Source organism: Tenebrio molitor, chromosome 3, assembly GCF_963966145.1.
Source record: "Tenebrio molitor chromosome 3, icTenMoli1.1, whole genome shotgun sequence".
Classification (NCBI taxonomy): Eukaryota; Metazoa; Arthropoda; class Insecta; order Coleoptera; family Tenebrionidae; genus Tenebrio; species Tenebrio molitor.
The window spans coordinates 29,697,519-29,711,170 of NC_091048.1; the positions used below are offsets into that span (position 1 = coordinate 29,697,519).

General features: G+C 44.6%; 3 protein-coding genes across 5 annotated transcripts; 1 reads left to right on the plus strand and 2 right to left on the minus strand.

Moving 5' to 3' along the window:
- The first annotated feature begins 645 nt into the window (after positions 1–645).
- LOC138125775 (uncharacterized) lies at positions 646–5,225 on the plus strand. 2 transcript variants are annotated; one of them, XM_069041272.1, is made up of 8 exons: positions 646–1,136; positions 1,187–1,285; positions 1,332–1,625; positions 1,672–2,076; positions 2,121–2,456; positions 2,504–3,161; positions 3,206–4,706; positions 4,755–5,225. In XM_069041272.1, exons 1-8 carry the CDS (start codon positions 984–986, stop codon positions 5,146–5,148), a joined length of 3,840 nt encoding a protein of 1,279 aa, XP_068897373.1. In that variant the 5' UTR covers positions 646–983; the 3' UTR covers positions 5,149–5,225. The 2 variants fall into 2 exon arrangements, with proteins under 2 accessions (XP_068897373.1, XP_068897374.1); XM_069041273.1 differs by having other exon boundaries at positions 1,332–1,517.
- Positions 5,216–8,318, minus strand: LOC138125785 (actin-binding protein IPP). Its single transcript, XM_069041294.1, has 7 exons — positions 7,880–8,318; positions 7,549–7,832; positions 6,984–7,252; positions 6,694–6,934; positions 6,295–6,641; positions 6,024–6,241; positions 5,216–5,974 (listed from the first exon to the last, which is right to left on the minus strand). Exons 1-7 carry the CDS (start codon positions 8,102–8,104, stop codon positions 5,744–5,746), a joined length of 1,815 nt encoding a protein of 604 aa, XP_068897395.1. The 5' UTR covers positions 8,105–8,318; the 3' UTR covers positions 5,216–5,743.
- Positions 8,319–8,352: 34 nt separating this feature from the next.
- LOC138125827 (putative acyl-CoA-binding protein) lies at positions 8,353–10,055 on the minus strand. Of its 2 annotated transcripts, none has more exons than XM_069041365.1 (4): positions 9,805–10,055; positions 8,810–8,864; positions 8,630–8,744; positions 8,353–8,578 (listed from the first exon to the last, which is right to left on the minus strand). In XM_069041365.1, the coding sequence occupies exons 2-4, from the start codon at positions 8,822–8,824 to the stop codon at positions 8,439–8,441; spliced, it is 270 nt and encodes an 89-aa protein (XP_068897466.1). In that variant the 5' UTR covers positions 8,825–8,864; positions 9,805–10,055; the 3' UTR covers positions 8,353–8,438. The 2 variants fall into 2 exon arrangements, with proteins under 2 accessions (XP_068897466.1, XP_068897465.1); XM_069041364.1 differs by having other exon boundaries at positions 8,810–8,828; positions 9,805–10,037.
- Positions 10,056–13,652: the final 3,597 nt, after the last annotated feature.

The window sequence follows — 13,652 nt, forward strand, 5'->3', positions numbered from 1 at the left end:
AAAACCTGAATGAAATTGTGTCCCGTCGATCCGACAACTAACATATTAGCACTTTCTCTCCATAAATGGGGCCAAACTGACGTTTGAAGCTTATTTTTCTCGTCAACACCCACACGCGAAATTAAAAATCGTCAAACATAACCCCACTTTTCTTGCACCCTGTTACTTCGAATTTCTAGAAGTATTATTTTCTGTACCTTTTCGGGAATCTAGAAAAGCCCATCTGCAACAACAAAACGAGAAACACAACGAACGAAACAACCACAACTGGAAAATTTTGAAAGGCAATGTTAAAAACTCGTCCAACTTTAGAGGAGTTTTGACATTTAGAGCAATGCAAATTTAATCAAATCACTGGAGGCTTTCAGTTTTTATTAATTTAACGATATCAGCTGTGCAGTAATATCACTAGTAAAGAAGAAATATCGAAATGGGGAATATCTCAACATAACCTCACTTCTTTTGTTGCGCATGTAGCAGCTCTCAATAAGCATAGTCAATAATACCTCTTCCACATTTCTCTCCTTTCAATCGTACTGAAAACAGCCATGTTTCAGCAAAACACTTCGTAAATTGTATCTTTCGATACAAATTCCACCAAAAAAGAACGTTTTCTTTGTGGTATGGGTACTGCGCAAACTTCAGGATGGTGCGGACTCGACAAGGAAATGATTGAATTAAAGTCAAACTAAAATCGTGTTCGATCGATTCGACGTCTATTTTAACAATTTCTCTCGATGAACAATGCAAGCTCGGGGGCGCAGGACTCTTGTGATAACGCGCAAGAAGAGAACGCACAAGGTGTGGACGAGACCTAACACGGACACCAATAGGAATATATGTATTGTGATAAATAAATTCTCGACTGACTGAGTTACATTTAACATTTTTTTAATAAATCCTGTAAAAAGTTTCTATTTATTTAAAGCCGTTTTTCATTTTGACACCATCAAAGTAGCCTGTACGTCACCGGCGAAAAATTCATGTCATCCAAGACCAAAAAAGGGAAGAAAAAGGCCAAACCCGTCAGCGATGTGACCAAAAGCAAAGACGCCATCACCAATAAAAAAATCTATGCGTATTTCAGCAACGAGGAGATCGCAGAGATCAAATCGATCATGAAGATGAAAGACGTGGTAAGTCAAAAATTTTGACCACCTCGCGGACTGACCCTTGTACCGCCCAGACCGGCGTCCCGTTCGTAATCGCCGCCACGTTCCTCTACAAGTTTGACTTGTTGAAAAAGCTCTTGAAGGAGGGCTACAACGTCAACCAGACCGGACAGGTAACTCCCGCCGCCTCCAAACTCCAGTCTCACCCCTCGCTTCCAGAACAACATGACCGCGCTGATGTGGGCGGTCAAGTACAAGTATCTGGACATCGTCGAGTACGTCCTCAACAACGGCGCCGACCCCACCATCAAGACCGACAGCGGCGACAACGTCCTGATCCTGGCCCTGGAGCACAAGCTCTGGGACGAACAGTCGATGATCAACCTGTGGAAAGCCGTGAAACGGGTGAGTTTCATCGATGTCAACTTCACCAACAAGAACGGACACAACATGCTCCACATGTGTGTGCGGAGGGACTGGGAGGACCTCCTCAAACTCCTCCTCACCGAGAAGGTAGCGCCACATTTCACCAAAACCAAGCTCATTCGTTTGATTGAAGCCCAACGTGGACGCGGGGAACTCCAACGGGGTGACCCCCCTGATGCTCGCCTGTTTCCGTAACAACATCGCCATCATCGATATCCTGATCGAGGCGGGGGCCGACACCCTCAAAGAGGACAACCACGGCAGGATGACCCTGTGCTACGCAATCTCCGCCTCGATGAAGGCCTCCAAGCCGCCGTTTTTGGCCACGGAGAAGATAATCGCGGAACTGAAAAAGAAATCGTCGCTCGACACCTACCTGAAACGTCGCCTGGAGTTGATAATTGCAACCGCAAAGAAATCGGAAATCTCTTGCGCAACCTCCGAGATGCTAATCAAAATCATACAGTTTGCGGTGCAGTTTATTCAGGAAGGGATTTGCATATTGGTGGAATGCGACGTGTTTGGACAACTATTAGAGGTGAGTTGTGGAATTTTAATCGCAGCGTAAACAACTCGTTTAAGGTGATGGCGACACGTTTGGACAACCCCACCATCACCAGATTCCTTCTAGAGGTGTGCGAAGAAGTCCTCTTCTACAACGAGCAGAGCGCGGGGTACAAACCCGAGCTGCACACCAAAATGGCCGAAGGGTTTTACGACAGCGGGATCGTCGACGTCGTCGCGGAGATCCTCCGGAACCGCAACGAAGAATCCAAAATCGCGTTCACGCTCCTCGTCTTGGCCTTCAGCAGCGACGAGCGCTGGAACAAGCTCCTGGAAGACAACAGCACCGTCATCCTCTCCTTCCTCGACGACCCCCAAACGTCCTCGACGGCCGACGAGACTCGCCTCAAGATTGTACCTATCCCAACCCCTCGCTTCCCCAATAACCGTTTTGTGTTTAGCTGAAGAACAAGAAGCGCAAGATGAAACGGGCCTTCGAGAGTCTGGACATCGTGCCCCAGCCCGCGACCGACTCCTCGGAGAAGAATCCCGACGAGCGCAAGAAGAGCGACAACGGTGTCAACTACTCGAAGAAGTCGAGGCGCAGGTCGAAAGCCATCAAAGCCAAGTTGACCAAAATGAAGAGCGCGGAGCTCAGCAAAAGACTCAACCTGAACGGGAAGAAGCTGAACCAACAGCGACCGCCGAAAGCTCCAACGGCGAAGAGCGAGCCGGTCGAGAAGCTCCAGTTCTTCTTGGAGCCGGAGGAGATTGAGAATCCGATTGTCGCGTCTTTTCAGCACCTGTTGGACGGCGAGGTTGACAGTCGGGAGACAAAACCAGATGTGGAGGTCCTCCCGAAGTGGAGGAAGCAGATTTCGACTTTGGCGCATGCGGACGCGTGCAAAGATTTTCCCGTGGATCAGGAGAAGCTCTCCCAGGCGATGAACCATCTCAGGGAGGCGGCTGGGGGGCAAAAATTTGACACGAATATTAACAGGTCGGTCAACGTCGTCGTCGACTATCTCAAGCAGTTGGTGCAGATGATCGTGCAGAAGTACCGCGAGCACTGGGAGAGCGACAAGCTGACAGGAAGCTGCAACTGTTTGGATTTGAACGGTGGGTATTTCCGGTTCTTGTGCATTCGTAACTCCATTTTGTAGAACACGTGCCTTGGCTCTACAACCGCCACTTGAAGAGTCTCGAAACAAGAGAAAAACAGACGATCCAGGAGCTCCAGAAGAATTTGGAACAGTTGATCAAGTCTGTGAAAGAACTGGCCCAGAAGGATCTCAACCAGTGTCTCAAGTCCTTGAACAAAATCGAATCTCTGATTCTCAATTATGAGGTCAGAGGGATCAAGATTTTGTCTTACGTTGCGGGAATGGAGAACTTCACCGTCAAGTACTCCACGTCTGATGGAAAAATGGATGCCAGGGTCGTGATACGACACGTGCAGAACGTGCTCAACAATTTTGAAGAGCCGAGGAAAGACGTGGAGATCGAGATAATCGACGATGTTGAGGATGTGTCGTTTATCGAGACTTACAAGAGCGAGACTCCGGTGGAGTTGTACTACAGGGAGATGTCTCTGGTGGGGAAGTCTCAGTTGAGGAACAAGAGAAAAGAGATTGAAGCAAAGCTCAACACTATCGCTAATGGGTTCCACTTGATCAATTCGACAATGTCGATTTGTGACGAGGCAGACGAGGGTCAGAACCACCAGAAGATTTATGGCATTTCTGATTTGAACCACCCTTTGAGGACCAAGTACCAGAAGTCGCTGCACTATCCGGAGATCTCCGAGTACATGCCCAAAAGGCTCAAGTCGCAGATTTCGAGTTTGCAAAACGGCAAGACCTTCCAGAAGCTCTTGGGCGGCGAGATTCGAATCTCCACGAAGGAACAAAGAGTCAATTACATTATTTCGGCAGGGATCAACTTCAACGCGGTCGAGCTGGGCTTGGACATCAACAACCAACCCCTGGCGGTGAAGCGAATCCCCCGCGAGAGCTGGGTGGGCAAGATCATCAAGACCCTCGTCGACCCTCTATTGGGGTTGATCGACGGCCACATCTTGCACTACTTCGCGTGCGAGTACGAAGGCAACGAGCTCATCCTGGCCACGCCTCTGTGCAAATGGACGATGGCCCAATACGTGCAACTGTTGCGGCAGAGCAGCGCCACCACCATGCCCGGCCTGACCGCCATCCAGATCCTGAAGCAGTTCCTCGACGGGCTGATGGTGCTGCACAAGTGCGAGATCCCGATAGTGCACGGCAACCTCAAACCCTCCAACATCTTCATCGACTTCAACGGGATGGTGAAGATCGCAGAGTTCGGCATCCACAAGGCGCTGTACAAGATCATCGAGGCGCCGAAGAGCTCGCTCATCTGGTTCGCCAAAGAGACCCTCGACATCTACAAGAACAGCTCGATCGTCGAGTGCTCGCTCAAATCGGACATCCAGGTGGCCGGGATGTTGACGTACTTCATCCTCACCTACGGGAAGCACCCGTTCGGGGACGACACCGAGGAGATCTTGAAGAACATCCAGAGGGGCATCCCGAAACTGAACGCTCGCAATCTGGACCTGCGGGACCTGCTCTTGTGGATGATGCTCAACGATTCGAACGAGAGGCCCAACATAGAGCAGGTCTTGTCGTAAGTGGTCCGCACGGGTTGCGTTCCGTTGTCATTTCCCCCTTTCAGACACACCTTTTTTTGGCCGCCTTCCAAGAAGTGGAGCTTCATCTTGTGCTGTTCGGGGATCAACCAGAACGGCTACCTCCTACCGATCAACGTCGAGAAGCTCCACCGGAGCGTGGACACCTTCTCCGACGCCTACATCAAGCTGGACTGGCACGAGATCGTCGCCAACAAATTCCCCAACGTGAGAATCACCGAGAACAACAACGTCGTCGGGTTGCTCAAGTTCGTCAAGAACTGCCACGACCACCAGGTCGAGACCAATCTGACCGACTCGGATCTCAGTTGCGCCATTTTATCCCTGTTCCCGGCGCTTCCTGTGGCTCTTTACAGGACGCTGCAGAACACCAACTGGCTCAAACACGCCGTTTTTATGCCGTTTTCCGAGGTATTCTGACGATTTTATTTATACTTTACGAATTGTGATATTTTAGAGTGAGGTATTTTAAATAAAAACGTGTCGATTTGTATTAATCGCTTTATTTGTTATTCTTAAAGATTGGTCAACGGCAATGCTCATTATGTAGTCATTAATCAAAGCAAAGCGTTTAGCCACTATCAATAAAGACTGGATGAGATTCTCGTTGGGATTTGAATTTCCCGCCGAAACTTTGACAGGTAAATGACGTCACTCGTTTCGTCGAGAAATTCCCCAAACGGATAAAATGCGATCGGAGGACTTTACATGTAAGGATAAAGTGTAGACCGAGCCCCTTTTAGTGTCTTCGACGACCGTACCCTTAGATTTATAGTGCTCCACACTGTATATAACTTGACTGTATAAATAATAAAGGTGTATAAGAGAAAGAGATCCACATAAATGCATACTGGTTATGCTCTTTGGTCTAAACCGCTAGATTAGTCTTAAATAAAATTCCTTTGGCAACAGAACCCGAGAAACGACGCAACATAACGCGAACAAATGCTGTCGGTAACTACTTCGTTATGTGTTTATCACCTGTTTAGGACTCGCCCTTAAGCAAAAATCGAGATCATATGACCACCGCCCCCGCCTCCGCTCTCGTCTCCGAGAGGGGTGGACAGTCCGCCCACGAATTCGTCATCGGGTCGAAACACTCGACCGAAGATATGGTGCACTGGGCCCTGTAGAATGGAGTGGCGTGGGTTTGAGCCCCCCCTATCACGTACAGCAGCCCGTCCATCGCCGCCACCGCCGGGCCGCTCCTCTCCACCGACATGGGCGGCACCGTGCTCCACTTGTTCTGCAACAGGCCGATTCACCCTCGACTCCCGCAACACCGCAAGGTTTACCGTTTTGAACGAGTACCTCTCGACGGAGTTGAGGACCTGCTGTCTGTTGGTGCCACCCACGACGTACAGGAAGTCGTCGAGGACGGCCACGCCCATCTGGAAGCGGGCCACGGACATCGACGGCAGCTTCTTCCACTCCCCGGAGAACGGGTTGTAGCTCATCAAGTCCTGGAGGTTGCGCTGGTTCAGCGAACAACCGCCCACCATGTAGATGAGACCTGGAGGGTTGCGTCGGATTTATTACCGAAGACCGAAGAAGGTAGTGCCTTACCTTCATACGATACTAGGCCCATGCTGAACCTGGGCTCGGGGAGGGTCCCCACGAGCCTCCACTCGTCGATCTTGGGGTCGTACCGCTCGATCGAGCCGCTGATGTCGGTGTCCACCCAGCCCCCCATGGCGTAGAGATATCCGTCGAGGGCGCACAACCCGAATTCGCACCTGGACACCACCATGCTGGCAACCTGCGTCCACTGATTGGTCTGGGGCTCGAAGCGTTCGCAACTCGACAGAATCGACGACCCCTCCTCGCCCCCCACAACGTAAATGTGACCGTTGAGCGAGGCCACCCCCGGGACCAGCCTGTTCACCGTCATGTCCGGCACCTTGTGCCACTCCCTGCAACCCCCAAAATAAACAAAATCAACAGGCGCAAGTCGCTCAAGCTGACCTACTGAACGTGTTAAACTTCTCGACGGAGACGTAGTTCATCTCCAGACCCCTGTCCCACACGCTGTGCAGCTCCCGCTTCGACCCCCCTATCACGTAGATGTCTTTTTTGGCACACTTTCTCGGGGTGACGTTCAGCGGGACCAGACAGCCCTTTCTGTTGAGTAGGTCGTTGTGGATGGACTTGAGGGCCACCCTCAGGCTGCTGTCGCTGCACTGGGTTATGGCCCTCTCCAGTAGACCTGGGGAAAACGGTGAGCACGTGTGGCATTCGATCGATCATTTTTTTACCGAGTGGAAGCAACGGGAGTCGCACGTTCTTCAGTATGTTGAAGACGAACTGGCGCCTGCCCAGGATGTCGTGGTTGATCCAGCGCAGCGCCGCCTGGAAAACCTGAAACTCCGAGTCGATTTTCAGGTTTTCTGATGACAGAAACATGATTATCGTGTCCTTCTGCAAGTCGTACACTTCGTCCTCCTTGCACACCTTCGGGAAGTTGTTCTCTATGTACTGCACGGCTGCGGTTTTCAGTTCCGTCCAGTTGTGGTCGTCGGCGAACCTAAATTTAAAAATGATTCGTATTTACGCGCTCTACATGCAACGCCCGCAAAAAATAAATATTCTTAATTACACAATGCCAATCGTAATCACCTGTTCCACCTTGAAGCGGTATTTTCACATTTACACAAAACAATTGCTCACTCTCTCAAGGCCAACGTATTGATTAAGCGTTATCGCAAAAAAAAAAATTAAACACGCAGTAACTATCCCATATTGAAATCGGTATGAATTTTTCAAGTGTCAATTTTTTGAACCACTCTGTGTATGTCGCTACAGCCATTGACATTTAGTTACCCATAAATCCCGATGGCGTTGAGGGGGTGGAGCTCCTTGATGAGGAACTCGGTGCACCCCATCACTATCTCGCTCAGGCCGACCATGTCCGCTGCGACCATCAACTCCTGGACGTTGTTCTGGGTGATGATGACCTCACCCGAGTAGATAAAATTCAGCAGGATTTCAAATATGTAGGACGAAATCCCGTGCAGCTCTACCGAGTGTTGGTCCTTCTCGCACAGCCCCCCCGTGAACATGGCCTGAAAGTAGGGGCTGCTGGCGGCGAGGACGGCACGGTGGGCCTGCAGGAATCTCTGTACCGACCAGTCTAGGAGAGAAGCTTACAAACCTGGAAGATCTTGTCCTCCGCGATGATCTCGACGTCGCAGAATCTGCTGTTCAGTCTGAGGTCGTTCAGGTTGGACAGCACCTTCGAGACGTAGGTCCTGCAGATGTGCTGCGTGTTCCTGCTGGTGGTCGGTAAAAAAATGCTGTTAGTCCTCGACTGCGCCTCGTCCGGCATGCACTTGCTTATTTTTAGGGGCGGCATGATAAAATCCATTAGGAATTTCATTAAGAACTATTTTTAACATCAAACAGTGCACGGAACCGCAGACACGCCTTAACGACGCGTCAGCGCCTGCTTCACTCGAACGGCCCCCCGAATCGACTGTATGATATTTAAAACGCACCAAGACACCCGACCAGTCCCGAAATTAACCTTTCACGGCCTCAACATCGCAATTATTCGCCAATTTATTTGGGACGTTTACGTCGGTTGTCACCTGTCAACGACACGCGTTGCCAACTTAAACAAACGAGAACTGTCATTCAGACTTTTATTCCCCAAAAAGTTATAAAAAAAATCAAACAGTGATGCAACAATTATGTAGTTCAATTCGGTCGAATTACTGCAGACCGATGGATTTAATCAGGGATTCCGCTTTGGCGATGTATTGCTCTTTAGCTGAGTCCTGCGAGGTGCCCTTTCTGCCGTTCCAGGCGTCCCACTTGGCCTTGCCCTTCATATCCAACATACCGGGACGCTCTAAAAAAAAATTGTTAAATCTTGGAATTTTGAATGTTTTGTTGTTAACACCTGTATTGACATCTCCGACTGTTCCTTGTTTGAACAGGCCGTAAATCTCCAACAAATCTTCGTTGCTGGGTTTGGATTTTAGCTTCTGGATGTCATCGGCGGCCTTTTTGAATCTCTGTAATGACATAAGTTAATATACTCAGTGATCACAATTGACACTTGATGTTTGCATCAACTCACCTCATCCAAAGACATGATTCTGCAAAAAAATACGATGATCAATATATGTTTGCGTCTATCGATTAAAAAATTATGAGTCTATTGATTTTCTAAATCAAATTATCGCACAAAAGACCAGTTTACAGAAGCGAAATTAACTTAATTTAATCGCGCATTAAAATTTAATTCTCTTTCTATAAACTGGCCCTAAATCTATTAACAATGGACCAGATAGGGAAATTGGAGGCAATTTGATGTTGGACGATAAGAGGGAGCCACTTAACATTTGATTATCATCATGTAAACACGATGGAGGAGCTTATCAACCTGTCTGTAGTGCGATAATTCCAAAGTCTATTTTTCAATCAAGACTATCATTTCGATCAAAGATTTATTGCATAATGAGAAAATACATTTTTGTGGAAAATGTCGGCTTCAAACGGGCGTCAAAACGCGGATAACTCTTTAGTTCCGCTTGCAACGGTAAAAGTCATCAACATTTGCCGCGTTTCTGCACAAGTGGAGGAATTTCGGGTCAAAACAACAGACATTAGCCCGCAAAAACGATTAGTTACAGTTTTTACCGCAACAAGACTACCAACCGCTTTTTGCGTTTAAAACGTCAAATCGAAATTAAAACCGTGGAATAATTTTTCGTTGACGACCGCAAAAAATCCTTATCTGCATTTTTGCACACTCACTTGTGCATCGTATGCAAAACAAATACGCGCGCGAAATCAAACCGGTTTTGCATCAAAAACCAGACAAAAAAAAAAGCGACGAAACCAACATAGGTTATGTCTCGCCCCAACCCCGCTCGTCCTTCCCCTGAATCAATTTTTTTCGCAAGTAACGCGATCAACAACTATGCGCAAGTTATTCACCGGAAATGACTTATCACTTATCAGTTTTGACACCCCAAAACGAATGGAGCGAGCAAAGACGAGTGTTCCACCTGACCCCAACAACCCACCCTCGACCTTTCATTCATGACAGTCTATTTTGCTTGTACTTACATGAATCGAGTTGAAGATTGACAAAAGGAGTACACACGGCGTCTCTTTGACGATTGACGAAGTCTGCGGTATTGCGTGACAAGGACACGTATATAGCGACTAGGCAGGTGGAAAGGGAAAACGCGGAGAAGTGATGAGTGGATTGGGCCGCGTATTAGCCAAGGATGGGTTAAAGAATTTGAGGAAATAAAAAACTAAACGGAGAAGAGCGGAAACCCGGGAATTTGCCGCTGGAAGAGTTGGTGGTAGGTCACGTGAGCGCTTTCAAGGTCGACGATAATTCGTCCGGGCGAGTAAACACTCGTCAACAAAGTACTTTTGCTGTTGTTGCATCAACTGCTGGCTGAATTAATATATTTCTTTCTTTTGTGGCGCAACTTTCAAGGTTAGACTCAATTTGCTTCGGCCGCAATCATTTGTGATGTATGCAACCAGCAATACATTTGATGCTTAACTCATACGTGACGCAGGGTCTTCGCCACCTGTTTCTTCTTTTTCGACAGTACAAACGTATCATTAATGTAAACTTTCGCGTTTATTTAACGTTACAAACAGGTAAAAACCGGTTACTCATTACCGTGTTGCGTGTCAGTTGGACAGTTGCACTCATTTTGTTGGAGTTTCCTGTCCTAATTAGTTGAAAAACCTTTCTGTAATTACAGAAAAACAAAATTGCAAAAACCAATTTCTTTATAATTTACACCTCAACACACTGCCAAGATTGATTTTTTTTTATACATGGACAACCAACATAATTAAGTAAACTTGTAACGGGCTCGTTACGACTGAAACTAATTCTATTGTTCTCTTTAAAATACCTTACCAAATCTTTTGGATAGGTATTCCTTGCAATTAACACCTAACAATTTTCTTATATAATTCCTAATACATGCATATAATAATTTCAATAAATAAACCAAGAAACCAAACCATTATTTTCTTCTTCGTTATAAATTATATAACCGTTGTAATCTACGTAACTAAGATTTAAATAAGTACCGTTCCTTTTTATTTATTTTGTTTTTTGTTATAAAGACACTTCGACATCCTCATCTCTAGGAGGAATTTCTTTTAGTATATGTATTAGTTTTTCCATTTATTAACACTTTTAAATATAACTATTATTATTTTTTGTTAAATAAGATAGTATAGGAAAGAAGTTTATTATATGAACAAATACCCTTAAGAATATTTCCAAAATAGAAAACAAATATGGGTACTGTTACGTTTTAAATTCCATCGAAAACATCCACGTGACAGGAACCTTTTCCTTGATCGCCCAGGGACATCGACGTTGCTGCAGTACCTAGTTCTTCATCGGAACATCCGTGACAGTATCCGTTTAGTTGTTTCCCTCCTTTATGTTTACTTTCTTTGCTAACTAATGATTTTAATACTTTAAATCGTACTTCGGAATTGTTAATTTAATCTCTTTTTTTATACACGGTGTCATTATCTTGTTAGCCTGGTGGCCTTGCCGGCAAATGGTCAATTTATCGGTGTACTCGTTTTTTGTATCTTTTTTTTTGTGTGTGCATCGCCTTTTTATTTCTTCTTCGAGGACGGGGCGAAGATCATAAAAATCTCCCGCGCATCGCGGCCGCCGTAATCTTGTCGTGGGCGGAGTTGAGATCGGTCTTCGTCGTCCAATTCAATGGAAAAGGACTGTTCTCATAGGCTTAAAAAAATTCATGTAAACAGCAAACTACTAATATTTCTACTTTATACTTATGGACATTGAAAAAAAAATCATTACTGTTAATAAGTATGTTTCTTATTTTTCACCTATCCCCAAAGGCCATTTCAAGAAATGTTTTTTTTGAATCCGATGATTCAGATCTGATTTGGATGGTGTGGACGGTTTGCACAGTAAAAATTACTAAACTGTCATCGGCAGTACAACATCCGATTTGCAAATAATTCTAGTTTTGACTAGATCTTCGTATGTGCTGGCTTCGTAGTATGTATTGAATTCGTCCTCCAGGTCGTCGTTGAATTTGATTGTTAGATTATTATTAGTCCCTTTCTCTTTAATCTGACCATAACTCAGAAAACACCAAGCGGCCAACGCCGTTGCCATCGAACGCCATCTTCAGTAATTACTAATTAATCAATCTCTCCAGTTCTCCACTTCTCCAGTCTCCACTGAGGAACGCGTGACGGTCGTGACACACTTCTGTATACAGTGTTGTCTAATAAGAGTAGTAATAACAAATTCTTCTGTATATTTGTGGAAAAAATGATAAATAAAAAAATATGTTTATTTTAAAGAGTTCTATTGGTGATTAAATTTATTACGTGGACTTCCATAACACCTTGTACACTTCTGTTCACTGAAAAAACATACACTTACATTTTGCTTGTGTAAATCAGATTTATCATTACCTGATGTCACTGTCATTGTCAATGACAGGTAATTGAAATTATTCGATTTCAGTCAGTAAAAGTGTACTTAATGCGCCTTCTAATGTTACTGTTATCAACATTATAGGTATTATTCTTTATTTTCAAAGTTTATTGTGGGTTCTTTTAAGTCTGGTATAATCAAAATTCGTTTGTAAATTCTTACCTGATAAATTAATATGGGTAAACATGGAAACAAAAATCAACTAAATTTACACAGCCAAAAAATCGCAAAAATTTCTCACAAGACTTGTATGCTTTTTCCGTGAACAGAAGTGGATATGGAGATTATTATAGGTACTTATAAGAAAATTAGTAGTACCTATAATCTGTTTCAAAATCAAAAATCTACCACCTGTTGAATTATGTTGGCAGAAAAAAAAATCCCTAGAAAAAGTTTAATTTTTTTGGGTTGGTTCAACCTCCCGCAAAAAATTGACATTGAACTGTTGAGTTTATTTGCGAAACACAAAATAATTATTATGTACAAAAAGGTTTTAGCTATCATATCATACTTTTTGAGTGAAATAATAAAATGAGAATAAAAAACTTGATCAACTACGACCAAAACGACTGTCCAACAGTTTTCTTTCATAACTCCACTTTTTTCTGACACTTGCGGACACTAAAAACAAAAGTTGGCGACGTTGTCGGTTGTATTTTCGAGGTATAATGCACTGTTGGTGGATTTTTGATTTTGAAACAGATTTATAGTAACGAGTATCCAAAATATTTGCTAAGCTATTTTAAAGAGAATACTATAAAGTGTCTATAAAATAACATTACATCAAAAGTACCTACTGTGTAATTGTGCCGCTCTATCATTTTATTGTGTCGAACAATCGAACTATGTCGAGCCGTTAAAGCCGTCAAATCAGATGTCAACAGTCAAATTTCGAATTATTAAATCTTAGCGCATCAGTTGTAAATTCGACGTCTTAGTTGTTTTGCTTGTGATTTTCTTCAGTTTTTCTATATATCTACATATTCTAATTACTTTTCATCTTACAACAGTCTTTATTAAAAACCTGTCATAAATAGACTTACATACATAACCTCTGTTTTTCTATTTGATAGCACAATATGCTACAGAACGGCAAAAATCAAATACAGGGTGTTTCTGAAATAAGTGCGTTAATTTTAACTGGTAATAGAACTCATCAAAAGGAACAACTTTTCTCTCTGCCATTTTGGCGAAAAACGTTGCGTAATGGCTTAAAAAACTAGGAAAGATTTTCCTAAAACCGTTCATATCTCCAAAACTAAGCTACCTAAAAACGTGAAACAACCAGATTCTTACGAAGTGGATTTTTTGCTATACGGGTAGATTTATTTGAATTTCGATTTCGGCGTTAAAACACGTTTTCTGGATGAAAATGGATGTTTTTTTCACATTAGCGCTGATCTCAATTAGCCATTGCAGTATTTAGTGGCGTAGGGCTATT